This window comes from Sprattus sprattus, assembly GCF_963457725.1.
Source record: "Sprattus sprattus genome assembly, chromosome: 4".
NCBI lineage: Eukaryota > Metazoa > Chordata > Actinopteri > Clupeiformes > Clupeidae > Sprattus > Sprattus sprattus.
This window is the reverse complement of record NC_137923.1, coordinates 20,709,293-20,735,374: the sequence shown is the minus strand read 5'-3', so window position 1 is coordinate 20,735,374 and position 26,082 is coordinate 20,709,293. Positions and strand designations below refer to the sequence as shown.

The 26,082-nt window shown below is 45.1% G+C and overlaps 2 protein-coding genes across 2 annotated transcripts in view; both read right to left on the bottom strand.

Annotated features, from left to right (window-relative positions):
• Positions 1–671: 671 nt before the first annotated feature.
• slc2a2 (solute carrier family 2 member 2) lies at positions 672–6,100 on the bottom strand (the record flags this gene model as incomplete). Its single annotated transcript, XM_080836490.1, has 11 exons — positions 672–863; positions 1,134–1,337; positions 2,006–2,107; positions 2,666–2,770; positions 2,975–3,162; positions 3,516–3,678; positions 3,849–3,964; positions 4,093–4,217; positions 4,495–4,697; positions 4,976–5,071; positions 6,086–6,100. The coding sequence occupies 11 exons, from the start codon at positions 6,098–6,100 to the stop codon at positions 672–674; spliced, it is 1,509 nt and encodes a 502-aa protein (XP_080692616.1).
• Positions 6,101–7,929: 1,829 nt separating this feature from the next.
• Positions 7,930–26,082, bottom strand: part of tnika (TRAF2 and NCK interacting kinase a) — a 71,169-nt gene continuing 53,016 nt past the window's right edge. The window contains exons 15-34 of the mRNA XM_080837353.1: positions 25,016–25,222; positions 24,082–24,501; positions 20,428–20,592; positions 19,790–20,023; positions 19,117–19,226; positions 18,872–18,999; positions 18,149–18,246; positions 17,062–17,085; positions 15,896–16,071; positions 15,518–15,611; positions 15,247–15,399; positions 14,752–14,851; positions 14,234–14,404; positions 13,770–13,913; positions 13,540–13,674; positions 12,377–12,477; positions 11,888–12,037; positions 11,163–11,322; positions 10,131–10,270; positions 7,930–9,452 (exon numbers count right to left, since the gene is read on the bottom strand). Of these exons, the coding sequence (XP_080693479.1) occupies positions 9,369–9,452; positions 10,131–10,270; positions 11,163–11,322; positions 11,888–12,037; positions 12,377–12,477; positions 13,540–13,674; positions 13,770–13,913; positions 14,234–14,404; positions 14,752–14,851; positions 15,247–15,399; positions 15,518–15,611; positions 15,896–16,071; positions 17,062–17,085; positions 18,149–18,246; positions 18,872–18,999; positions 19,117–19,226; positions 19,790–20,023; positions 20,428–20,592; positions 24,082–24,501; positions 25,016–25,222 (2,994 nt within the window). The 3' untranslated portion in view covers positions 7,930–9,368. The remainder of the gene's footprint in view (positions 9,453–10,130; positions 10,271–11,162; positions 11,323–11,887; positions 12,038–12,376; positions 12,478–13,539; positions 13,675–13,769; positions 13,914–14,233; positions 14,405–14,751; positions 14,852–15,246; positions 15,400–15,517; positions 15,612–15,895; positions 16,072–17,061; positions 17,086–18,148; positions 18,247–18,871; positions 19,000–19,116; positions 19,227–19,789; positions 20,024–20,427; positions 20,593–24,081; positions 24,502–25,015; positions 25,223–26,082) is intronic.

Here is a 26,082-nt window from a genome sequence, read left to right as displayed (position 1 = left end):
TGAGAAGGGTAGGCTATCTGTAAACTTTCATAAAAATGCCTACTCCTTCTAGTAAAAATGCAACCACACCAGCTTCATGTTCAAGTTCATATACATGGCAACATACTGTATACATCCAAGCTTGAGAAAAAAACATCAGACAACCTGTGAACACATTACTCAGAAGTGGCACACAAAATTAAAAGCAGCAAAGGTGTGATATACCTTCATACATATAAAAATGATTACACTATGTAGAGGTCTTTAATTCCTTACCAGATCTTCTTAATGAAAAAACAGCTCTGCTCTTATTAGACTACTTGATAACTGGAATGAGGACTAACTTAAAGACCTTTCATTAGGCTATGAAAGGGGAAAATGAGAAGGGACTTCTGAGTAGAGTTTTTTGTGTAACCAAAAAAACAAGCAGCCCTAATTAAAAGCAGCAAGATGTGATATACTTTCATAAATATAAAAACAATTACACTATGTAGAGGTCTTAATTCCTTACCAGATCATCACTAAGTCTCTCTGTTAATATAAAGTACTGTCTCATCTCACTTACAATTATGAAATGGCATAACAGATGTGATGTGACATGTGATATTTGTGCCACAAATTCACCTCACTCAGTCAGAGCTAAAAGAAGGACAGTAACAATTTGCAAGATCAGAGATTTGTTGTTTTCATCCTCAGGCCTCCGTGGAAGACTTGAGCTGCTCTAGTTCCGTCGCTGCGCTGGCGCCTTTCCGCTTCCCCTGGAAAACTACAGCGATCTCCTCAAAGGTCCTGCCCTTGGTCTCAGGGACACGGAAGTATGTGAAGGCAGTGAAGATGAAAAGCAACCCAGCGAAGACAATGAACACATAACTTCCGAGTAGAACCTGAAATGACAAAGCCAAATTAATGCCAGGGAGGGAGGGAGCCTGCTGAATCTTTTTTCTTGAGATCAAGAAGCTAAAGCACTGCAAGGTACAGACTGACTACTTCTGTTCTTGAGATCAAGAAGCTAAAGCACTGCAAGGTACAGACTGACTACTTTTGTAATAAAAGTTGACTTCTTCTATAATTAAAATAGAACATGATATAGAGAGACCAAATGCATGTGCCATTTCACGTGTCTAAAATGAAGGTGTCTGATTCCCGTCTCTTACCTCTACATAGGGGAAAAACATGCCGACTATGAAGTTGCTGGTCCAGTTGCAGCAGCCTGCCAGCGCAATTGCTGCCGGACGGGGCCCTTGGCTGAATAGCTCAGCCACAATGAACCATGGGATGGGTCCGGGCCCGATCTCAAAGAAGCTGACAAAAAGGAATATGGCTGCCATGCTAACAATGCTCATCCAAGAGTAGGTGTTCTGTGGAAGCAGATGGATGAGAGTATCAAACACAGTCTATAGCGCATCAGATGATGAAGGTCAGATAGGGAAGAACCTGAATTCAATTTCATTTTTTTCTGCTCACTGTGGCCTAAATAAGTATGACTCTCAAGGCTATTTTTAAATGTACCTTCTCAGATACTAAAAGTAAAAACTATACAGCATTGCTGAACAAAGAACATAGACACAAATCATTTGTAGTATATCTTGCAATGATGAAACAAACTGCAGTTTATGGATTGAACCTTGGATTGAAATGGTTTGATGCTAACAATCAGAAAAATCATCTCGTTGTGAGGATGCTTTGAGCAGCTGGGACTGGTAATATAAGCATACTATAGCCAGGATTGATGGTAAAATGAATGCTGCATACTATCAAATATTTTCAGTGGGTAAATATCAGCTCTTTTTTGCTAGACAGCTTAGTCCCAGGTACCCTACAAGGTCAACCTTGGCGCTGCAACAAGAAAATGGGTTCCAACTTAATTTTAAAAGTCGTGTTTTTGGAACTGCACTGAGAAAAATCGTATGTGCTGATCACAACATATTGTTGGTCAAATCATAAATCAAGGCTTGGAGTACTTTTTCCAACACACTGCAAGTGAAACTTAACACCAAGTGAAATGTACTGTTCACAATACACTTACCAGGAAAACAAGGCCCACTGTCATGGCTATGGCACACAAACACATTCCACCCAAACCAATCAGTGTAAGTGTCCGTCGGCCTGCTCTGTCCACCAGAGCCACCTAAACAAAAAAACACACACACACAAACATCCACACGCACAAAGACATTTGTGGTTTTATAACACCATTACAACCATCTTATGTGATTCATTCTTCATCTTAAAATTAGGCTTGGCTTGGATCTGTAGCACAAGATCACCGGTAGCGACAGCCCTTTCACAAGTCTTTGTGTACACTGCCATTTTGTCCTTGAACAGGAAGATAAATGGGGCTGAGTTTCCCCGATAAAACCTGGCAACCCTCCACGGGCTGCAGAATGCATAACGCAGGCTTTCTAGAGAGTTTGCAGAGAGGCAGGTCTGCAGTTAAGGTTACACAACCACCACATGGCTCATTCTCAGGTCCGTTCCACTCAAGTGACTGGACAGTAAAGAGTCAACTATACTAAGATGATGCATTCATAAACTGCCTAGTGGTACTTAGGGTGCCAGACTCAATTTTGAACACAAATTAAGATGAGATGGGGGGGGGGGGGGGGGGGGGGGGGGCACTTTTGTGTAACCTAGAGATGAGGGCATGTATGCTCCATGTTTGACTAAAATAAAGATGCTTGCTTACCGAAACCAAAGTGAAGACCAGATTTATGACCCCAACACCAATTGTTGCATACACAGGCTGTGTGACTCCCGCTCGTGCAAAGATCGCTGTGGAGTAATAAAAGATCTGAAGTAGAAAGACAGACAGACAAGTATATAGATAGACAGGTAGACATGAGAGAGTCCAGCCAAAAGAGGGGGAGATAACACAAACATTATTGTTGAAAAAGAGAAAATCGGAGCCATAAAAAAGCACAATCAAAGTGATAGGCCCTGTAAAACAGAATGGCGCTTGTATAAATGTAGGCGTTCTCAGAGACTGCTTTCTTACGGCATTGATTCCAGAGAACTGCTGGGACAGATGCATCATCATGGCCACCAAGAGCTGCTGGCGGTACACAGAGGAGCGCAGCAGGGCCAGAATGGTCATCTTTTCCTCCTTCATCAGCTCCTCCTTTTCAGCCCTCATCTCTGCTATGTCTTTGGAGGTGTCATACTCGCCCTTGAACCTCTTCAGTGCTGTGGCATTCAAAGGGTCAGGCTAAGATCACTAAGAGTGCAGAGTCAATCAAATATTGTACCACTTCAATATATCTGATTCAGATGTTTTACAGGTTACCACTTATTTATTATGACAAGCCTAGATACGACTCAAAGAAAACCTAAACATCTTTAATGATAAATTGCAAACCTCTAAGAGATATATGCTTTGACTAAGTCAGCATTTCCTATTTAAATTATTATAAATATAATATGTGCTGACCAGTAACATTATGCTGACCAGTATTTTAAAATGTAAGAGCCTTCCCTTTTCTGCCTGTTCTTAAGAGCAGTGCCGTGCTGTTTGAAAAGTATTAGTATTCTCAGCATACATTTGCGGGCTTCCTCCTCCTTGCCCTGCATGATACAGAGGTAGCGCGGACTCTCTGGACACAGAGGGAGCAGTAACGTCTGCAGGATGGCAGGGGCACCAGACAGGCCAAGCAGCAGGGGCCAGAAGGCATCATTGCCCAGCAGGAAGTCAAGCCCAATGACCTATGGACCGGAGAAGGGGAGACTTGGTTATCTCTTCCAAATGATCCACTTTATCAGTGGGGGATCATGTTTTTCCTGAAAATCTAAATTCATGATTTGCTTCAGCTGTTTCAAAATTGCCTCTTATTCTGCTTTGGTGAATTAGTCATATTCAGCGATGTGTTTATTACCTGACTGATGAGAATGCCTGTAACTACTGCCAGTTGGTGAAGCGTTCCTAAAGCACCTCTGTATGCTATAGGAGAAATTTCTCCAACATACATGGGGACCAGTCCGGAGGAGAGGCCTGAGCAGTTAAAGAAATAATACAAATAACTCAGTCACTTACACAGTGACATACTGGGTCTTCATCTGGTATCTTTGGGTCATCCTAGTGTGGCAAAATCCTATAACGTACTTTGAATGACTTCTTACCACAGTAGAAGCCCATAACAGCCCGACCTGCGATGACCATGATGTGGGCTTTGCCCATTTTGGCCAGGCCCATCAGTAGGCCAGCAGCGATGGCCAGAACATTAACTGCTAGCATGCCTTTAATCCTGGTGGGCCGGGAGAGGATGAGACGTTAGCATCTGGTGGGATATGTCTGATACCAAGACTCATCTCACTGACGAAATGATTTAACATGGCAGTGTTTTGTTTTTCAACTTTTTCAATTCAACCTGAGGTTTGCACACAATGATAAACACTACCCAGAAGATGAAAATGTAGAGACATACTATGACATAATATGATAATGACAAAGATGGATTCGAAAAATAATAATATCACATTCTGGTTCCGGGATAGGTTGTTCACTCATAAAATAGTTCTCACCTTCCTCGATAGTCAGCCACAAAGCCAACCAAGAAGGATGAGACCATTCCACCGACGGAGAAAATGGCCACAGACAGGGACCAGTACATGACTACTGATTGGTGAAGCTCCACTAACTCGGTGGAGTTGCCCAGTTCCATGCTCACACGAGTCAAGTCATCACTCTCAAAGCCAAGGGAGCGACCATAGTGCCTCTCGATCACCTGCCATAGTACAAAAAGGTCTCCGTATCTCACTGTTCTATTCGCAACCAATGGCCAAATGATACCCACTCTTCAAACAGTTAATTGTTCAGTGAAGACATTGAGCATTTCATTTTAGAACTTTACAATCTAGACAAAAATGGGAATATTCTTTTCCCAACTTCTCTGGTGAGTAAACATAATCATCTGTGATCCACACATGATCCTGATGTGATGCTGGTTCAACAAGTCAGTCAGATTCTATTGTATGTGTTTATGTGCTTATTAAGATGGTTAACCTCCTGAGGAGCATTGATGACCCCTAGGCTGTATCCATACTGCAGAGATCCCAGGACTGCAGTGAACACGGCCAGGACCAGAGTCCCTGAGAGCTGCTGCAGAATGAGCACAGAAGCACATCAGCTACGCAGAGTGGGTGCACACAGGTGCCCAAACACACACGTACTGTAGAGAGACTGCATGAGACTACATACAGTTAATACTAGGCATAGAGTGAGGAGCAGGGCAACAGTGTCACCTGGAACCGTTAGGGGTAACATACTAAATCTGAGCTCCTCAGAGCAGAAAATGCACAAAGAAAGAAATAGTGGGGGAAAGCAAAGCAATTTTTTACCATCTCTAGTAAAACCTGAATTCAGTTAACAGTATCCCATGATAGTTAACAGTTATCCCTGAATCAATTTTTACCCCAAAACTGAGTCATATAGATTCAGATGAAAAAATATATACTAATTATTATTTCAACCTCTAAAATTGATAAGAAGCCATGAAGCTAGGACACTAAGAAACAAAAGACTTATTACACAATGTATACTTAGGAATGTAATGTATGTTCACTTTTCTGACGTCCTGGGTTAATGACCTCTATAGAATGACTCGTGTACATGCTCGTTTATGCAATAGAATATTCTAATAGACCAAACACACGTAACTAGTACAAATATTGATAACAAACAAAAAGACAAAACAGAAATTAAGTTCAATTCTGTGGTCGGATATATACTGTCTAAATGTGATATAACCTCTGAAACCTGCAAATTAGTTTGTTATGCACTGGCACGGACTGAGATCTCACTACCTTCAATTTTTATGTCAATTGTCAATTGAAAATCACCAAGCGCATTGTAATCCCTCTAAATGTATAAATACATTTGAAAACACCAAGCATCAACAACAGCAGCAAAAACATCAAACAACACTGAGGACATTACATACTTTTTACCGAGATATTAAGACCTTCAGATGGCAAAAGTCAAAACGGCTTTATCATTTTATTATAAAATCAAAACTCAATCAATCAATGTGTATGAATTCCTATAATGATTGAACCCGTTTCAAGGTCCGGTCTGTATGCAAGTCAAAAGAGGGATTTTCTTATAGCACTTTACCTTTCCAGAATCCATTTTGGGTGCAACTCCCTCCGCGAACAGGACTACATGCTGCTTTTCTTGGTAAATAATCAATCCTGTCAGTTCATGCAGTAGCCACTCTCCCAACAGAAGGGGTCTTGACCGCCCCCCTCTCCCCTGACATTGACAAGCTAATTTTCAGTGCTGGCTTGACACCATTTCTTTTGATATTATGAATTTAAATACAATTGACAATCAGTCAACAATCCGCTTGCTTATAATACAACATCACATAAATGGTTAGATAACAGCAATGTATAAAAGGATTTGGCATCCTATATGTGCTGTATGGAGTGGTTGTGCGTGGCTGCATTTGGTGACAGTATTGTTCATAGTTCAAAATAGAACTTGGAAATCAGTTGTAAACTGTGATTCTCAATATCCGCCTCAAATCTTCAGGTGGAGGAAAACATGCTGAAATAATATGGTTAATGATACACAGTAAAAGCAGGGGGACCAAAGTCTGAGGGTCGATTAACACGAGTGATGAGACAAGGGCTGCAACACACACACACACACACACACACACACACACACACACACACACACACACAGCTGCTGTGTCTCCATTTTTTTCCATCTCACACAGTAAGATAGGACAAGAGGACAGGACAAGGTAAAACTTTCTTTTGTTCTTATCTTTATTCTTAAAAAACAAAATTAATGACAACCATTGATGTCTTGTGTGGGTGGAAACCATGACCGTCTCCTTGGGGAACATGTCAAAAACTAAAACACTACCCAATCATTGTTTGAGGTGATTAAAGTGTCAATGCCACCAGAACTGAAAGTCAAATATGTGAAAGTCAAAGTGACAGGAGAGTCTGATTCTCTTTAAAACTCCCAAGCACAAGCTAGCACAGTGTTCCTCCCAAACATTCACTCAATCACTACACACACACACACACACACACACACACGCATGCGCATGAACGCACACGCACACACCCAGCAAGACATCATTATTGCTAAAACTCTATATCAGGAGTGCAAACACTCATGTCTCCACATAACTCTTCTCTTTGTCCATTTAAATGCATGTCTGAAATAAAAATATGTACAGTGTGCAAAATGACAGATGACCCCAGAGAGATGTTCAGAAGATTGAACGATAGATACACTCCCAGGGCTCATGTGATTGCACACAGGGGACTAAGACAATTACAGTGTACGTGAAAACAAGATAAACAAATCTGTAATGGATGCAGTATGGCTGTATCAGAAATAACACTTGCACCGCTTCAACTGTGGTCACTTGATGGTGTGAAATATTTACAAAATATTTCAAAGACATCAATTAAAAGGAAGAAAAGGTAGCACCTCCCTTATCCTAAACAGTAAACAAGAAAAAAAAGGTAAATAATCCAGTTTTAGGACTCCGGTGTACTCTTCGGACATTTCCGGAATGTGTATACTACCCTATAGCTATGAGATGGATTGAGAGGATGTACAGGGCTGCTCCCATGACTCAACCCAGGAGTTCTGAAGATGTGGTATGTGTGGAGGTGTGCTCAGATCCACACCAATGGAAGTGGGGCTTGCCCACCTGAGCCTGTTTACGAGGCACCAGTCCAAAGCCCCTTCGCTTCCCTTCTCAAGGGCACTTCCTTCACATGGTCTGGCTTCCCCGTCTGTTTTCCCATGTCAATCAATCGGCAATGAATGGCTACAGTGGTTTTAAATCCGCAAGCAGGGCTACACATTTCTGCTTGCTGCATTCTGTGAGTGATAAATCAGACTTGTCTTTTGCCTACTTACAAGTTAAAACACACTTACGGTCATATTATTTTAGGTCACATTTACTATGTTAAAACAAGGTCAATCTTTTTTTCCCCCTCAGTATGTATATATAAAGGGAACTATTTTAGTTGATTTTCTACAATGCTAGATGATACATCATCAATTTGCTGAGGACATTGATTCAAATTCAAAATTATTTCAATAAAAGAAAATATACCTATATTTTCTTTTCCTGCTCATATCAGAATAACAAATGATCCTAGTCTGAAACTGTGTCTTAAGTGAGTTCTCCTATTCTGGCAATCCCACTGTGATTTTCATAAGGATGAAGGTATCAGCTTTAATGTAAGGTCTCTCGATGCCTTTCTGACAAGAAATAACCCAAGACACATGATTACGAGGTAGGTCAATTACAGTCCCAACGTGTACAGTAGTTGTTACGATTAAGCAGTGCACAAGAGGCAGCCGTGTTGACATTTGGGGCCTGCTTGGTGGAGCAGTTCTGAAGACACGAGCATTTTGAAGGGTTGGCGGGAATCGACAGGAATGTTTGGAACACAATTACGGGCTTGGGAGGTGATGAGCTGAAGGACAAGGTTAAACTCAGACATATGATGCACCAGAACCTAGGAGGAATGTCCAAGAGCATAAGGTCTGAGTTCCACTCCACAAAGGCCTGAGCCAAAGACAGCAGTGGTGATATGAAGGCTGAGAGGGTGATGGGGACAACAAGAGCACCAGCCCCAAAAAGGACTACAGCCCTCAATACAGTGTAGGTATAGTGCTCATGTTTAGCACCAACCTGCTGCACTCCTCTCCTCCTACACCAATGTATCACAGGAGCTGCGGGAGCGAGAAACAAAAACAACCTGATTTCACTGTGGATGAAAACATCAATGGTCTAGAAGTTTCCCTCGGGTCAGAGGTTGCCTCTTTATTTTTTTTTTATCTTTTCACATTCCCCACGACCACCCAACACACACACACACACACCCACACACGCACGCACACACACATATTTTCTGTACAGCTTGCTGTGATAATCCTGCCCCTCTGCTGCACGAGACAGTAAAGCAGTAAAACAGCACTTTCTCCCACAGGTTAAAAGTCCACAGGTTTAAAGTCATATTGTAAGGTGTGAGGGTGGAATAGCACACAGAGAAGTGGAGGGCGGCCTCAGAGGACGCTCCATGAACAGTCTCTTTTCCCAACAGCAAGCCGCCTCTGGCTCCCCCTGCTGGAGATGGCATGTCACTGTGGAGAACAGTTCAAAAAGCCAGTTCCGTTGCTCTCCAACCAAAAAGCTTGATACAAGGCAATCCTTTCCAAAACTGGAGATCTGGAAACTTGGCTTGATCAGAGTCTGAGGCTCTTTAGTTTCTCTAGAACTGTAGTATTTTCTTCTTCATTTTTCATTCTTTTGAACCAGTGTTAAATGTACCTAAAAAAATCAGACACCATCTTGGCTCCTTGTGACTAGGGTTGCCTCAGTGGCGTCAACTCGGACAGGAGCTTCACAGCTTCACCAGTTCATCATAGAGTTCCTGTTGAGAGTCATGAAGAACACCTGACTGCTGCCACCCGAGCGGACCGAGGCAAAGAACACCTGCAGAGAGAAAGACAGCATTATGGTGAGCAGAGGGTCATTGAACAGTTAAACTGCATCAGGGATCACGAAATGGAAGTGCCTGAACAAAAACACATTCCCTTCTTTGGGCTAGTCATTTTTTTTATTTTTCACCTGCACAATAAGCATCACTCTGGACACCTTGCATTGGGAAGTAATTTAAAGTTCATCACCTGGGGACAGGATCAGCTTTTATCTTGTGAAAATTGAGCTTGAAAGATTAAAACATGTTGTGCTAGATTACAAAGGCCTTTTGGTAAATATACTTATTGCTCCAAGTTACAAGGAGCAAAGTACATGTTTCCCTCAACAAAACCGGATGTGACTTCCTGTGCAGATTTTCACTACTTCCTCCTGTAACCTTTTTTGACATCCATACACGGCTCTCTGAACAAAACCATTTTATTTTTCTTGGTCCTTTCAGTTCTTTTTACCCTAAGAACGCTAAGACCATAATTCAATTGAAAACTCAGTTGACATAATCCTCTTGCAGCACCCGCCAGGTTTATTATTATGGTCTTCATTCAAACAACGGTGAGTCTGTGGCTACAGTCAATCACCACTCGAAACTTTGGAACTTTCCATAACCACAGTGACAGAACCACATTGACAGCTTTCAGTACTGCACAGGAAGATATGAACACAAAGAGCAGCTACCTTGTCATTCCTCTCACAGAGGAACTTCAAGCGCTGCGCTCGCTTGTGCATGAAGACCCCGTCCAGGTGGCCCGTCTCCACAGAGCGGATCTCAATGGCCTTCTCTCCCCAGCCCATGATCTGGTTGGAGTGGATATAAGCTGCAATACAAATACACACATGCGTAAGTCCTGCATTCCCCTTAACACCAACCTACAGCACAGAGCAGTTAAGATATCTTTAGCGTGTATACGTTTGTAATGGATTTGTAATTCTTTCAATGAAAAGTCCTGTGCTTTCACTGTAGACTGTGTAATGTAGTCTGATGAGTTAATTAAGGGTGAACCTCCTTTGTGGTAGAACACTAAGGATTTGCTCAAGGAAATTCATTCATGAATATTAAACACAAACTATAATTGCTACCCCACTGGCTTGTTCTGATGTTGATATCCAACTGTAGCACTGATCTATACTCTAATAGCAACAGCTAATAGCTAACAAGGTAGATAATTAGCACTACTGCTGGGGTACTGGGGTACCCAGCCCTCATGAATGAATAATTCTAATAAACCCATGTATACGGAATTATTCATTTTAGAAAATCAACCAGAGAGCATGTCTAAAATCTCTAGTGATTGTGTGCGCTTACATCTCTCTCGCACGCACACACACACACACACACACACACACACACACACACACACACACACACACACACACACACACACACACACACACACACACACACACACACACACACACACACACACACACACACACACACACACACACACACACACACACACACACACACACACACACACACACACACACACACACACACACACACACTTCCTTTCCATCACCACACAGTCACAGTTTAGCTGGAGTTTGAATGATATTAAACTCGGACTGAACTCACAGTAATCTCCTCCCACAGGCCCTTTGGCTGTCGCATGTTTGGGATTTTGAACACTTTAACAACACACGGGGGAAACTAGCAGAACAGCTTCTTTCCCCATTGTGGGCTTGAGCTGAAAATTGTGTCCTCACCGACTGAGGTCGGCATCTCTCCCCACTGCAACACCACGTCCTTGGTGATGCGTCCGTACGTGTTGACGTACACGCCCTCGTCCTCGTAGCACAGCAGCATCTCCATGCCGTCCGTCTTGGGGAGCACCACAATGGCGTGCGGAGTCACGCTGCTCTGGATCTGAGTGGGCAAGAGAGAGAGATAGAGAGAGAGAAGGAGCGAGAGAGAGAGAGATCAGGAGGGAAGGAAAGGAAGTTAAAGGGACAGGAAGAGAGAAAGGGACAGAAGGATAGAGGGTGGGATAGATGAATAAAAAAAAGCTGTTAGCTGGGGAGTGAGTGGATGCTGTCAATGCTTCCAACAGTCCACCTGATGGCAGCAGAACCCACCGCAAAAGCGAGAGCAGTCTCACACTGACACTCACACTGAAACACACGCACACTGCAGCGGGTCGAGATAGCTCAGTCACTCATCCCAAGCTGTAGGATTACCTTTACGGCACTGACTGCTAAATGTCAGCGTTTAACCTCAGATTAGCAAATGCGTACGTGCTAAAACACGTAGCAGGTCACCTAACTGCTAATTTTACAGCATAACACTAAAACACAAAGGACCCTCCCTAAGATAGCATGTGCAGTATGGCTGCAAGCCAGCTCTGAGGCTACACACAGCAGGCTACCTCAGCAGAAAGGCAGGTACTCTCAGTCATCAGTCAGATAGTCAGCTGTGCTTAGGTCTGGCTTACGTGTGAAGGGATGTAGATGTCGTAAGGGTTCCCGGAGTCCACATCAATGACATGGAAGCCCATGTTGGAGCCGTAGATGACCTTCAGCCTCTGACCTTCCTCCACTGTCAAATCCACCAGCTGAGGCCTCTGAGGCAGATCTGTGAAAGACTAGCAGAGGGGAAAAAAAAATAGAGTGCAAGGAGTAGGAATGAGAGAAAGTGTAAAAGAAAGAGTAAAGGACAGACAGAAATGTTTACATAGAGCTTTCAAGCCAAAGATTAAAGTTTTAAACTGTTATGACAACCCCTAGGACTAGAAAATCAACTTTGTATGGTAATGTCAAGTGCTTAGACCATGGCATATTGCTGTGATGATTTATTCACGCTCTTTTCATTTTACGCCAATTTCCATTTTATAGTCACATCAAAATATGAATGGAAAACAGCGCGATTGTGTGAATCAGAATATGAGAGGAGAAAAAAAAAAAAAACACAGGACTGCTGTTACCTTGAATGCCATGAATTTATGGTAGGGCTTGGGGGCCCAGGCATAAATCTCCACGGAGTTCTTCAGAGCAATCACCAGGAATTTGATTCGCTCATATTTCACTGGGGAGGCAGGGGAAAACATTAAATCAGAAGCCCTTTCAATTAAGAGCCATCTTGCTCCCCCACCACTGTCTGCACTGACTCAGTCACAGGCTCTACCTGTGCATGGGATCACTGGGACACTGCACGGCACAGCACAGCACACAATTCAGCTCTCTGGTTTCACATCACTGACTCACTAACCAAACTTAAACACAGGCACAAGTTTCCCTCCATTGCCAAATTCAAAGCCAAATATTAACAATGAGGAGCTTAACCAAGTCCAGTCTGTTAGAAGATGCTCTGCTAATGCCTCCTGAAATGTGTCCCCATGCCACAGCCAAACAAAGCCTTCAGAAATCAAGCCCACTTTACTGAAACTCACTCAGAGGCCTACTGTGTCATAAACATGCAACAGATAATTAAATAAAATCATAAAGTTACATGACAGATCATTTCAAATTATATAATGGTGTCATGTCACCACTATTTATAATTGCAATGACAAAATGTGTGATGCTGTGACGGGATATTAGCATGTGACATTACTCTTATAACCAATACAATTATCGGATTAGGCAATTATGCACCAGGGTAAAATAACACTGGTATATCAGACATTTAGGCTGTTTTCACATTTTGCCTGTTTTCACGCCAACGAAACTAGCACAACTAACAGCTCAAAGAGACGCTAGTCATTGGGAGGCCAGAGTTTTATGGTTAACGTTGGGGTGGCCCATTTAAATCGTTTTTTTTTTTTTAATCAATGGAACTTTGACCGGATAAAATCGCTTGGGGGGCGGGAATTGGCCTGCAGGCCTAATGGTCTACACCTACTGTTACCTTTATGAGTATGTAGCAGTAAATAATCCGAAACTACACCTCAAAAGCACAAAGTAGTTGACATACATACACATTTACATATTCTCTCATTCAATTTGTGTCAGGTTCTCTTAAAAGGAAATTCCTGCTCCCAGATAGGGAGCAATGGCATGGTCACAGAGAGAGAGAACTAAGAACCAAGATGATTTCTCACTGCCCAATGTTTATTCTGCAGAGGTTCTGTGATCATATGGGACCTACCAACTTTATAGTGCACACAGCCCTCCAGCTCTCCTACAGTGACCCATCCCTGCTTCTTCTCCACTTCAGGGTCATTGTGCAAGATCCGGTTCCTCAGCCAGGACAGATAGTACACCCGCAGTTTATTCTTCTTGCCTGAGTGAAATGACACATAAACCGTGAGAACGAGGGGAAACTCTCTATGAATGCCCTCTCAAGGGTACATCAGGAGAAAGACTGAGGAGACCCACCTGATATGGTGACCAGCACGTTGAGGCCCTCCAGCACGTCCATCTGCAGGAAGCGCCTGCGTGTGATCAGGTTGTAGACCTTGCCCTGGCCGCTCCGGTCCAGGAGCATCAGGCCATTCTCTGTGCCCACCAGCAGGTTGACGCCTGGGGAGAAACAAAACATAGAGTTTCACACTGTTGTTGGAGGCTCGATATTTAATAATACTATACACACACACACACGCACACACACATTCTTGGACAGGCAAGCTGATACACAAACGGGCACACACGCTTACAACATAGTCTCAGGAGCTTGTTTAAGGATGTAAAGGGCTTGCTTCTATTTCAGAGAGATTGTGACTAATACCACAAGCTAATGACAAACAGCCACAGGCTTTTTGGAGAGAAAGTTAGAAATAAAGAAAGAAAGAAAGAAAGAAAGAAAACAGAGAGGGGTATAGTGGAACAGAATGGACACTCACCCCATAGAGCAGCACACAGGATCTCCGAGTTGAAGCGCTTCTTGTACTTGCGGATCTCAGGCGTGTCGCTGTGCGGGCGGATGTTGGTGGGGTTGACGTTGACAACCGAGATCTTCCTTGCCTCGTTCAGCTTGGCCTCCTCCTGCCTCAGCAGCTCGTTGGCAAACAGTGCTGCATACAACACACACACACACACACACACACACACACACACACACACACAGACACAGAGGGGGAGAGAGCGAGAGAATTATCACAGCTGCCACATTCCTCAAATAACATTGTTTACAGCAGGGATTCCAGGGTCACGTGATCACATTCATTTCAGTGAGACCAAAACATCCCATCACAGTCTTCAGTTTCCCACTGTTTGTGGTTGATGGCAATTTACACATGAACACAGATTTATACTTGATAGCATGAATGGTGTTTTTCTGATGGTGCCACTGGGTGGTAGCGTCTTTGACTATGCACTGTTGCAGTGTTTTGTAATGTGAAATACTCTTGACGTTGTGTACCTTCAGCCGAGTCACTGTCGGCGTCGGAGGGAGAGGTGGGGTAGACCCGCGGATCCACAAATGGTGTGAAGGAGGACTTAGAACCTCCTCCCTTTGCAAACTGCACACAGGAATACAGGCACACAGGCATGGTCAGGTAAGCGGTCAAGCCATGAGAAAATTAAACGTGAGTCTGTGTGTGTGTGTGTGTGTGTGTGTGTGTGTGTGTGTGTGTGTGTGTGTGTGTGTGTGTGTGTGCGCGTGTGTAGAACTGGAAACACAGAACCCAGATCCAAAGCTCTGCTCTAGACATACAAGGGTGGTCCACTTACATTTCATTACAGGAAAGCCTTTGTGACTGCCTGCATAATATTATCATGAATGCATACATACATGTCTACACCTGCATGGCAAGACATGATGCACATGCTTCTGAAGTTATTTTCATAAGGCCATCAGTTTGAAGAAGCTGCCCTGGATACCCTCAGGTCATGCCCACCCACAGCAGACACCCACCTCCTCCATGGCATCCAGGCCGGAGAGTCGCAGGCCCAGGCCCTCTGTGGGCGTCCCGGCTGGGGAGTGGCTCTGCTGGACCAGGTCAGGCAGGTTGCCGTGGCCGGCAAAGCCGTTGCTCTCCGAGTGAGTAGAGCGCTTCCTTTCACGTGTCTGCACGGGTACAGACAATGGTGAGTGTGTGAAGTGGATCTATATATATATATATATATATATAAAACAAAAACATGAATTCTAGTGGGTCTTTGACAACAGCACAGCACAGTCATACCTCTCCCAGCATCAGGGTGCCGTCTTTGGAACCATCATTGAGTGAATCGTCATGGCTGCTTCCGTAGGACTCATTATTACCTTGTGCTGATGGCCTATGGGATTTAAAACACAGACGCGCATACAGACACACACACACACACACACACACACACACACAAACACGCACACACACAAAAGCACACACACACAAAAACAGCAATCCTTTTAGATAACCCCCCTCAAACATTCAACTTTTTAGTAAAGTGCACCTGTTCATGCCAAGGTTTAGTGGAATCGAGCAAAAGATGAAGAACTCAGGTCTGTGAGTGTCTGTTCTTTTAATATGTGGATGCATGTGACTGTGCATGTGTGTGTGTGCATGTGTGGTCATACTTACATGATCCGTGGGACGTCACTGACGTGCACAGTGCCATCGTGGCCCACGTTCTCCCCATCATCCTCGCTGCTCTCTGAATCCTCGCTGGAGGAGGAGTAGTCCGTTACTTTTATGGGGGGGCGAGGAGCCTCATCCGCCCGCAGCTCACGCAACTCCCTGGCCAACGCAGTCAGGTCCTGAGACACAGAAGCAAGGGGAGAGAGAAAAAAAGAAAGAGAGAGAAATGGAGAGATAGAGAGTTAACGGTTAGAACAAGTGAGGTAGAAGAAAACAACAAAAAGTAGGTATGAGTGAAAATCATACAGAAAAACAGCTAGTCACACACAAACCTATGATTGCAACAAACAGAGTTATGGAGTAGACCTAACTACTCCTGTACACTACAGGCTGCACCTCCGTACATCTGAATAGGTCATTCCCTCAGCCTCCAGGCAAGTACATGAGGAATATTCTACACAACAACAGAGCATCCACCACAGGGTTTTTGTAAGGGTCTTCATCAGAAGTTACATGATATGGGGGAAGGTGTCTCATAGCTAGAAACTACTTAGCAAGGACACTGTGGTCAGCAGGCTGGTGGCCTTTCTTTGGTTTTACTTGGCATCACTGTATACACATGCTGAGTTTCACAACATGCCATATGAGGCACTTGCAGCTATAGAGACCATCTCCCTTTTGAAAACAAGATGGAGAGAGAGAAAAAGAGATAGGAATGTGTGAGTGTGTGTGTTTGTATGTGGGTAAGAGAGAGAGAGAGAGTGAGAGATAGAGCGAGAGAGAGAGAGAAAGAGAGAGAGCATGAAAGAGTGAGAGATAGAGAGAGGGACAGAGACATTCTGATTAGCTGTGACGAATGAGGGGAGTGACAAGAACCATTAACAAAGACTCGGCTGATTCAGCCTGGTGAGAAAGTTTTCAGAGTGAAAGAGGAGAGGATTTTCTCAAGCTTAACACAAGAACACTCGTGGCCAATCTGCCAAGAAACTCCAACAAGGTCACAGAAAGAAAGACAGACAGAGAGAGAGAGAGAGGAAGAGAGAGAGAGAGAGAGAGGGAGTGAATCAGGGACATAAAGGGAGAGAGACAGACAAAATAGAAACAAATAAAATAGAGGAAGGAGAATTTCAAAGAAGCAAGACAGAAGAAGGGACAGCTTTGACACTAACCTCATCTACGGCTTTCTTATAGCTCTGTTTGAAGTCGAAAAGCAGAGATTGCAGTTAAAAAAGAGGAAGAGATAAAAGGGAAGAGAGACAAAGAGAGAGGGAGATAGTTAGAAAAGGGGAAAGAAACTGAGGGATTATTAGTGTGGTGTACACGGCGAGTCAGACAGTTCCATTTGCATGGAACACGCGTTCAAACATTCATCATGCCTCAACAGTTTCCCAGCCCTCCCTGACTTCACTTAGCATCCAGCTCGCTAGCCGAGGCTTTAGGAGGAACACAGAGCAGGCACAGAGAGTTGATTAGCTGAAGCTCATTGGGGCGCCCACTCTTGGCAACCCCGTCTCAATGCCAGCCGGGTGAAACTAATCCTTAGATGCACCCCCCTCTCCCCCCACCAGAAAAAAAGAGAGGGTGAGGACAAGAGCCACAGCTCGGTGTCACTGAGTCCACAGAGCAAATGTGTACTGGGATAGTGGGGGAAGGGACAGAAGGAGAGAGTGACAGGAAGGGTAGCAGATAAGTGAGGAAAAAAAGAAAGAAAGACAAAAAAACTAAACTGCAAGATTTCAGCTGTTACCCTTCATAACCACATGAGAAAGCAGTGCTCCCTCTAAAGCATGGAGGTGACGTTTTGTAAGGGTTTATTTGATGAACAGCAAGCACAGCTCAGCTCCTATTCCAGAGCAAAAGGATTTTCAATAACCACAGCAGGAGCCGCAGAGTCTGAACATAACTGCACCAAATCACAACCACCAACCAAAATTGAACTGTAACTAATCATGAAAGGCAGGCCGTGGGCCTGAGCATCATGCAATGGATGTTAGTGAGACCATAACTGGCCTTGGACAGATGGCTTAATCCAGTTTAGTTGTAATGAAGTGGGATCAGATAGTAGGTCCAGATTCTCTTGTCAAATCTGCTGCACAGCTGTTCAATCATGAAGTAATGACTGAATCCAAATAATAATCTTATGTGGTTGTGTGTGCAAGTGTGTGTGTGTATGTGTGTGTGAGAGAGAGAGAGAGAAAGAGAGAGAGAGAGAGAGAGAGAGAGAGAGAGGATATAAAAAGAGAGAGAGAGACTTACTGCTGGTCTACTGGGTCTAGGTGTCTCGCTAGCCTCTTCTTGCTTAGGCTTGGGGCTTTCCTGGGAAGTTGTGGGAGAGGTCTCTGCCTTGGGTGCATCTATGACCACAACAAAGATGAGTTCAACCTTGCTCTGCCAATCAGATTATAAAACATTTACAGAGCCTACACATCTCATTTACTATCCTTCTATACCATTTACTGTCCTATCTCTGTCTCTTTTTGCCTTCCTGCTCGCTCTCGCTCTCTCTCGCTCTCTAAGGTTAGGCTAATAAGACCTGACTGATTGAAAGGAAAAAGAGGGGTAGGAACATCTAGGAGTCCAGTGGACCAGAATGAATGTGAGTGTGAGTCTGTCTAGGGCCTGGGCCTGACCTTGCAAAGGGAATGACTCAGACACACAGTGGGCTCACTGGATTCAAAATAAGCTTTGTGTGCAGATGAATACATAATTGCCCTCTAAAAACAAAGCCCAAGCTAATCGTGAGGACTTGGACCTAAGTGCGGAACAGAACAGAACTGTAAATCATTCAAACAGCTCATGAGCAGAGCTGTTAAAACAACAACAACAACAACAACAACAACAACAACAACAAGGCTTTAATACAAAAAAAGTATGAAATGCATGTGACAAAGATATGCACATATCCTTCATCCCAATCTTCCCTCCAGTGCCTCAGGATGGGATGGGGCGCAGGGGGGGTGGCGGGGGGAGAGAGCTTACCTCTGCTCTGGTTCCTCTCACTGGAACCCGGTTGGGAGGTGGGTGTGCCAGAGCTGGAGGAGCTGTTGCTGCCGGACCTCTGCAGAGCCGCGTCTAGTGACAGCTCCGGCTGCCGCAAGTCAGGGTTACTGAACAAAACACAAGACACACACTCACTGTGTCAGGAAGACATGGCAAGGCTCCGCTTACATTATTATAAGTTATTTATTAACGGACCATATTTTATTATATATAATTATATCTACCTGGCTCGTATAAGTTGTGGTCCTGCTCTAGGCAGAAGCCCTCCTCCTCCGTTTCCGGGCGAGTTCTTCCTGACCAGTGCTGGGGAGATGGATATGGTTCTCTGGGGCACCTGTGGATCACAGGAGAGTTGGAGGGTTGGCACAAATGAAACATCAAAGGCCTCTTTTATGGCGCGGACAGGACTCTCATGCTTGCACCTCACATCACACGTCATACTTTGTCTCCCTCAGTACTGGGAGTGTAGACAGACAGCACGCATGCCCACAGCCCATACCCTACACCCCCCCTGGCTGAGAAGACACACAAACACACACAACCAGGCAGACAGGCAAGCCGCTGGGAGATGAATCAGTACAGAACAGCCCATGGCTGATTCTTTTCCGTCATTCAGTTCATTTGATATGTTGAGGGGGGAAAAAACACGGCAAGCCCTTGGAGAGATTAGAGTGATCATTCTATTTGGTGAGCTTGTCGGAGTGAGTCGTTTAAACGCTCCGCCTAGGGGGGAGTTTAATCTACCGCAATACATTTCTGCAATCTGACTCAATTCAATTTCTCTCCGTTTTGTTTTTTGTAAAGCAAACGTAGACACTGTACAGGAATTAATTTGTGTTTTTCAATTAATCAGATACAGCATATTGACGGTTTGAAAGCGTTTCCACAGAAGGTCACCTTGGGGGGAATATCCTCTTCCCTGAGCCAGGAGCCCCGCTCCAGCTTGTCCACGCGGGAGGGCAGGGCGGGGACCTCGGAGGTGGGGTCCGAGTTCTGCCGGGGGGGCATCTCGGGCCGGTGGGATGGTGGGCCCTCCTGGAAGCCGGCGACCCCCTTGGGCGACTGGTCATGCAGGGACTGCGATCCAGACATGATGGGACTGTGGGACTTCACAGGCACCAGATGAGCCATCTGGAGCAGGAGGAAAATAAATACTTAGAGACTGGGGGAGATATCAGTGATCTCCGCGTGGGTCTAGAAGTAGTGCTGTGTAAAAATATGCAGAGACCCCATGAGAGTGTAAATTAGGCCCTGGGACTCGTTAGCAGATTTCTACCACTACAGCGATGTGACAACTTAAGAACTCTATGTGAAAGTCTAGTAAGTGTGGGGGCAAAATCACCAGTGACGGAGGAGTTGGATATTACACCAAAAATCTCAATCCCTTCATTCTATTAGATGAGCTATTTATGAATCAATCAATTTACTGACAAAAAAATCACTTAAAGCATGTGATTGTCTATATATGTGTAGGGTTTCCTGTGGAGGTGTGTGGACGGTTGTGACTGTATGAACGCTATTAGCGGGTATGTTACCTGTGGCTCTATGGGCCGATGCATGGGTGGGGTGCGGGCCGGCTGAAGCCCCCCACTGCTGAAGGACTCCGAGCGGGGCGGGAGAGAGGGGTCGGAGATCCGATTGGTGACTTTGTGCTGCAGCGCTGGAGAACTCTGACGGTTCAGCTTGGAGCGCTCCTCAACCTGGCGTCAGGATTAGAGAAAAACGTCAGAACAGGGTACACCCGTGCGAATCACAGCCACCATCTTCTCCAGTGGACTGACAACAATATAAAAGCTTACTATGGGGACATGACGTTCTGCAACACTATTTGGGAAGAATTCCTGAATTTAAGGAATACGAATGAGGTATCCCTTTCTGATTCCACATCACAAACTGACTGCAAGAGAAGTCAGCCACTAAGGCCTCTTCAAGAATAAAAACATTAATTTCTTATTGTTAGCATCCTGAAGCATTGTTACACTTCACTGCCATCTAACTAGCAAAGGGACAGAAACTAATATGGTATTCTATTCGGCCGGTCAAGGGATGATTTCTCTTCAACTAGAGAACATTTGAGAGTGCTTGAATTCAGTCACCCATGGAAGTTACTGTCCATCACACGGAACAGTGATCATCTTCAGATACGATTTAGACAGAGCACCAGGGAGGGAGGGCAACCCACACACCACAAGCAAGAACAGGATAACAAAGCTCCTTAGACTCGGTCAACCCACACACCACTAGCAGTAACAGGATAACAACGCTCCTTAGACTCGGTCAACACCGAGAGGTAAGACTAGGCAAAGTCCAAATGTTGCACTGGCTTGGTCACCGAGTCACTCTGAGGAACAACTACACTTAGAAGAAACAGCTATTCCATCAAGTAATATTAACCAACTGGTGATTAACTCACGAGGCATCACTGGGGCATTGAAGGCTGTGACAGAATACTACCTCTGCTAAAGCTTTTGATTACAGGAGGGTTAGCCACTAGCCAGCATGTAGTATCTATGGTAGAACACACAAGGCCTACATCTGTTATTGCATTAGGCAGCTATGTATGTTGCTATGGTAGAACACAAACTGCTACATTTGTCATTTCATTAGGCACCTATGTATGTATGTTTCTATGGTACAACACAAACTGCTACATTTGTCACAGCACTAGGCACCTAGGTATATTTCTATGGTTGAACACAAACTGCTACATTTGTCATTGCAAATTGACAATTTGTGCAATGACTGGTTAGAATCAACTGCATCTGCCCTAAAAAGAAACCTTGACAAACAATTTGTTTAGAGAAGGAGAAGAAGAAACCTGTAAGAGTTGAGAAAACTAAGAGTCTCCTGTTGCAGTGTGTAAGCGTTTGGGTTTATGAATAAAAAAGTTAAAAAATTAAATGAGCTTATTGCTGTCAAAAAGCAACTACAAACATGTAATGAAGCATCATTGAACTTAAATATGGAGGTCAGTGCGGAAAGCCTCTGACCCATTAACTTACTGATAATATTATAACATTGCTATGGTCTTTTGGTAAACACGACTACACCCAAAAGCCCAACTGCACAAGGAGATCTTTTCTTGGAATTGAGAGTTCAGAGGAAAGGCTCAAGCAAAAAAGGATTACAATTACAATTATCAGACCCCGAACTTCACTGGAAACACAGGGGAAAACATCTACACAAGACAAGCGTGCAAGAGACATTGGTAAGAATGTAGCAGCAAGCAGGTGACTCTTCATTGGCTGACAGAGATTGAGTGCCTACAGGAACTAGGAATTTGCCAAAGCTGTTAATGATGAAGCACATAGGTAATTTGGCGGCAATGGAAGCTACGTGCAGGCAATTCACCACTTGATGCCCCAGAGAAGGATTTGGGAGAGCAAATAAGGGAGAGGCTCCACCACCAGCGGCACATCACCCAGCTAGGGGACTGACAGAGGTTGAACTGAACCTTAGGTTTGGAGCACACGCTTGCCATCCAGTCCTGCTGGGGCCTCTGAGGTCATCTGTCCAGTGGCAAGAGCAGGGGCTGAGAGGGGGTCAGGGCTGAGAGGGGGTGGGGCAGGGGCTACTGCGAGTTGGGGCGGTGAGGTAAATTGGCCAATGGGGAGCTATCGAGAGTGGCATCATGATTTAAATGATAACTGTTTAAGGAATTTATTTACACACTATCTTCACACCATTCTACTCTGATATGCTTAAGGACTTCAACATAGGCTTCTATTTCTGTCTCCACAGAGGGATCTTCAGAGGTTATTCTAAGGCAGAGTATACATATCTTTGCCATACGTGGAAGCCCAAACTATCCAAAAGAACTGAGCAATGAACTCTCCATCAGAACCGTTAATTTTTCTAATGATACAAGAAAAGAACCTAGGGCTATGTACAGCTGAGAGTGCTTGAGAACTTAAGAGAAATTGTAGGTGTTTAGTCCAGTAATAAGCCGAAAGCCCTAATTTGAGAACTGTGTGTTCTTATGTAAAGCAAAGAATCTATTTTGATTGCTTGGCTCCGTTCATTCAAATGCAACCTGCATCTTGGTTTTCAACGCCTGGTAGGAACATCCAATCTAATCTCTACAGTTTGACAGCATAACAACGGTCATTTTAGTAACTGAGTGGTCAATCATTTAACTCAACAAAATTTTACCAATTGGCTACTCAGGCTATGCAACTACTTTTGACATTAGGGCATCAGGGCCCTGTGTCTAAATGATTCAATGGCTATAGCGATGGATGCAAAATATATGATATATGTTCTATCTTCTGATGGTATCACAGCACACCCAGGCACAGCATGCTATTAACATACTGCATTTATATTTATATATATACACGCCTAAACTCATTTGATAAAAATGTACTTTAAGTTACTTTTAAACATAATGAATATAATACAATGTACAGACAGAGCATACTAAATATAAAGTTCTACACAAGCTATTTACATTGGACAGCAGGCTTTAATGTTGCCCCATTGGCCATGTAAGAGGACTGGGGTGGGGACGGGGACCGGGACAGGTAAGAGCCATCAGGAGGTGTCCCTGAGTGGGATGAGCAGGGGCTGGCTTTGGGTGAGCCCCGTGGTGAGAGCCCCATCCACTGCAGAATACCGTGGAACTGGGAGGTGCCTGAACCTCTCCTCTTCTCCACTGCTCTAGGGGGGGAGATGAGTGCCCCCTCGCCGCTGGTGGAGCGGGAGCGCCTGAGTGACTCGCTGAAGGCCTGACTGAGGAGCCCAGAGGGAGCAGAGGAGGACAAATCTAGGGCGGGGAGGCTGGACTCCGACTGCCAACTCATGTCCTCGTCCTCACTGGGACTGAGTATGACCTGAGGGCACACCATCCACGGCCGCAAGTGCTTCTGCTGCCAGGCAGAGGATGGAGACAGCACCCCTGGTAAGCCTGCAGCGTTGTCTGAGTAAGAGCGCATCTGTCGGGGCATGTTCATGGGTGGACAGGGTTGTTCTGGTAAAGAGGCAGAGTGTTGGAAACTGGCATGAGCGAGGCCATCCTGGCTGACAGCCTTCCCGAGACCCTCTGTGGATGAAAACCCCCAATAGCTCTTTTCGTCATCACTACTGTCTACATCTATTCTACGGCAGGGCGAGTGGGAGCTGGCCCGAGGCTTGTGCTCCGAGGCCAAGGTCGGAGACAGCAGCAGGGCCATCTCCGCCAAGGGACTAACCGCTTTGGGGTTGGCCTGGGGTTTGGGGTGGTGTTCTGGGCTGCGTCCGCGGGGCTGCTGGCTCTGGGCCCGCTTGGCCTTTAGCTCCCTGCGCACGTGCTCGCTGATCTGCTGGGCCAGGGCGCTGTCTCGCAGGTTGGGGTCAGGGGACAGCTGCATGTGGGGGGTTTGCCTGGGCTGGTGCTGAGACTGCTTCTGTGGCTGCTGCTGCTGCTTCTGCTGCAGCTGAGGTCTGCTGGAGAAGGGCAAGTTAGCCGCGTGGGAAGGGGCGCGGCGGGCGCCGAAGTTAGGCCGCGGGGCCGGGTAGTTGGGGGGAGGCTCCACCAGTTGGAAGTTGTGTTGCTGGCGGAGACCGGCTGACCGGGGGGTTTCAGCTGCTAGCTGCTTGAGGACCTGAGAGGGTGGGAGGGGGATGGGAATCTGGGTAGGGTTGGGTAGGTGGGTAAGGGTGGGGTAGGAGCATCACAACACAGTTAACACATGCAAAAAGTAATGCATACAGCCACCACAAAACACAATGAATATGGCACATGTTTGTGGCAGATTTACACACAGAATACACACACGCATACAAACACAGTACTGACACTGATGAGCAAGCATGCAATGACCTGCTGACATATTTCAGTAACAAAGGCACAAACACATGCTAAGCCAAACACACACACACACACACACAACAAAACAAACGATTATCATGAGCTCACAAGCAAAACATGCTATGTTGACCCTGTTGGTTAAAATATCAATCACCAAACTCCACTTGGATTCAGAATCTACCAGGTTTTCTGTGCTGAGGAGAAAAAGGTGCGTTTTATCAATCAGTTCCATGGAAGCTGAGGGTCTTGAAACGGGCTCCACTCTCCAGTTCCCTGTGAAGTATTCCATAAACAATACACAGCACGTGTACAGTCGTGCAGAAAATTGTGCCTACCTCCTTGGCCCACGCCGGCTTGTCAGCGGGGTTGACGGCATCTTTGTAGTGGTACAGCTGCTTTTTCTCGGCCGCCTGCCGCGACTCCTGCTGCTGCTGCTGCTGCTGCTGGTGTTGAAGGGACACCAGGTAGGCCCTCTCCTGCTGGAGCTGCCTCTGGAGACGCTCGGCCTGCCTCTGCTCCTCATGCTGCTTACGCTTGTACTCCTACACACACACACACACACACACACACACACACACACACACACACGGAAACAGAAGACAGAAAACAGTTTATGATTGAGGATCTCAAGTTGATGGTTGATCATGGGTAAGGCACCACATGACAGAAGCCATGCTTAAACATGCACATGCAAAAATAAATAAATAAATAAAATAGTAGTGCTGTGGGTTCAGGATCATGCCAATGGGATGGTGCCAACCATCAGATGACTGAAATTACCAGCAGGACTCACACACAATCACATACAGTAACACGAATGCCTGGCAACTTGGGCTGGCAGGTCGCACTGACAACATTGGGCTGAGGCGGGGGGGCTTGGGCGAAGTGTGACTGAACATAAGACATGCAATAATCTGAAGAGCCTGTCTTAGAAACACTGAAATGCACATCTTGACTATGATGTCTTGCTCATACAGCCAATTCTGAGTGTGAAATCAGTGGCCAAATGTTAATGTGCAGTGATAAGTTGGCAGGAAGGCAGGCATATGGTGGACTGTCACTACCATATGGGCCGCTCTGCAGTGCTGGAGCTTGTGGCCAACAAGAGGAATGCTCCAAAGGAGAATTTCATGTCTGTCAGAGGCCGTTTTCCAAGCTCTGTTTCGGCGTTTGAGAATGGGCTAGTCTCTGGGGAGTACGGACAGCCCTTCAGAACATTCTCATGGCCCCCAGAGGTTTCTGCACCCACTGCCGACACTCGCCAAACATCAAAATGGCGATTTTTAAGGAAGTATAAAAAGACATGGTCTATTCCCTGCCTCTCTCTGTCATCAAGACTCAGAGAACTCAGACTGTCATTTTGAGAAACGCTCCAGTGGAGGCCCTTTGAGACTTGCCAGAG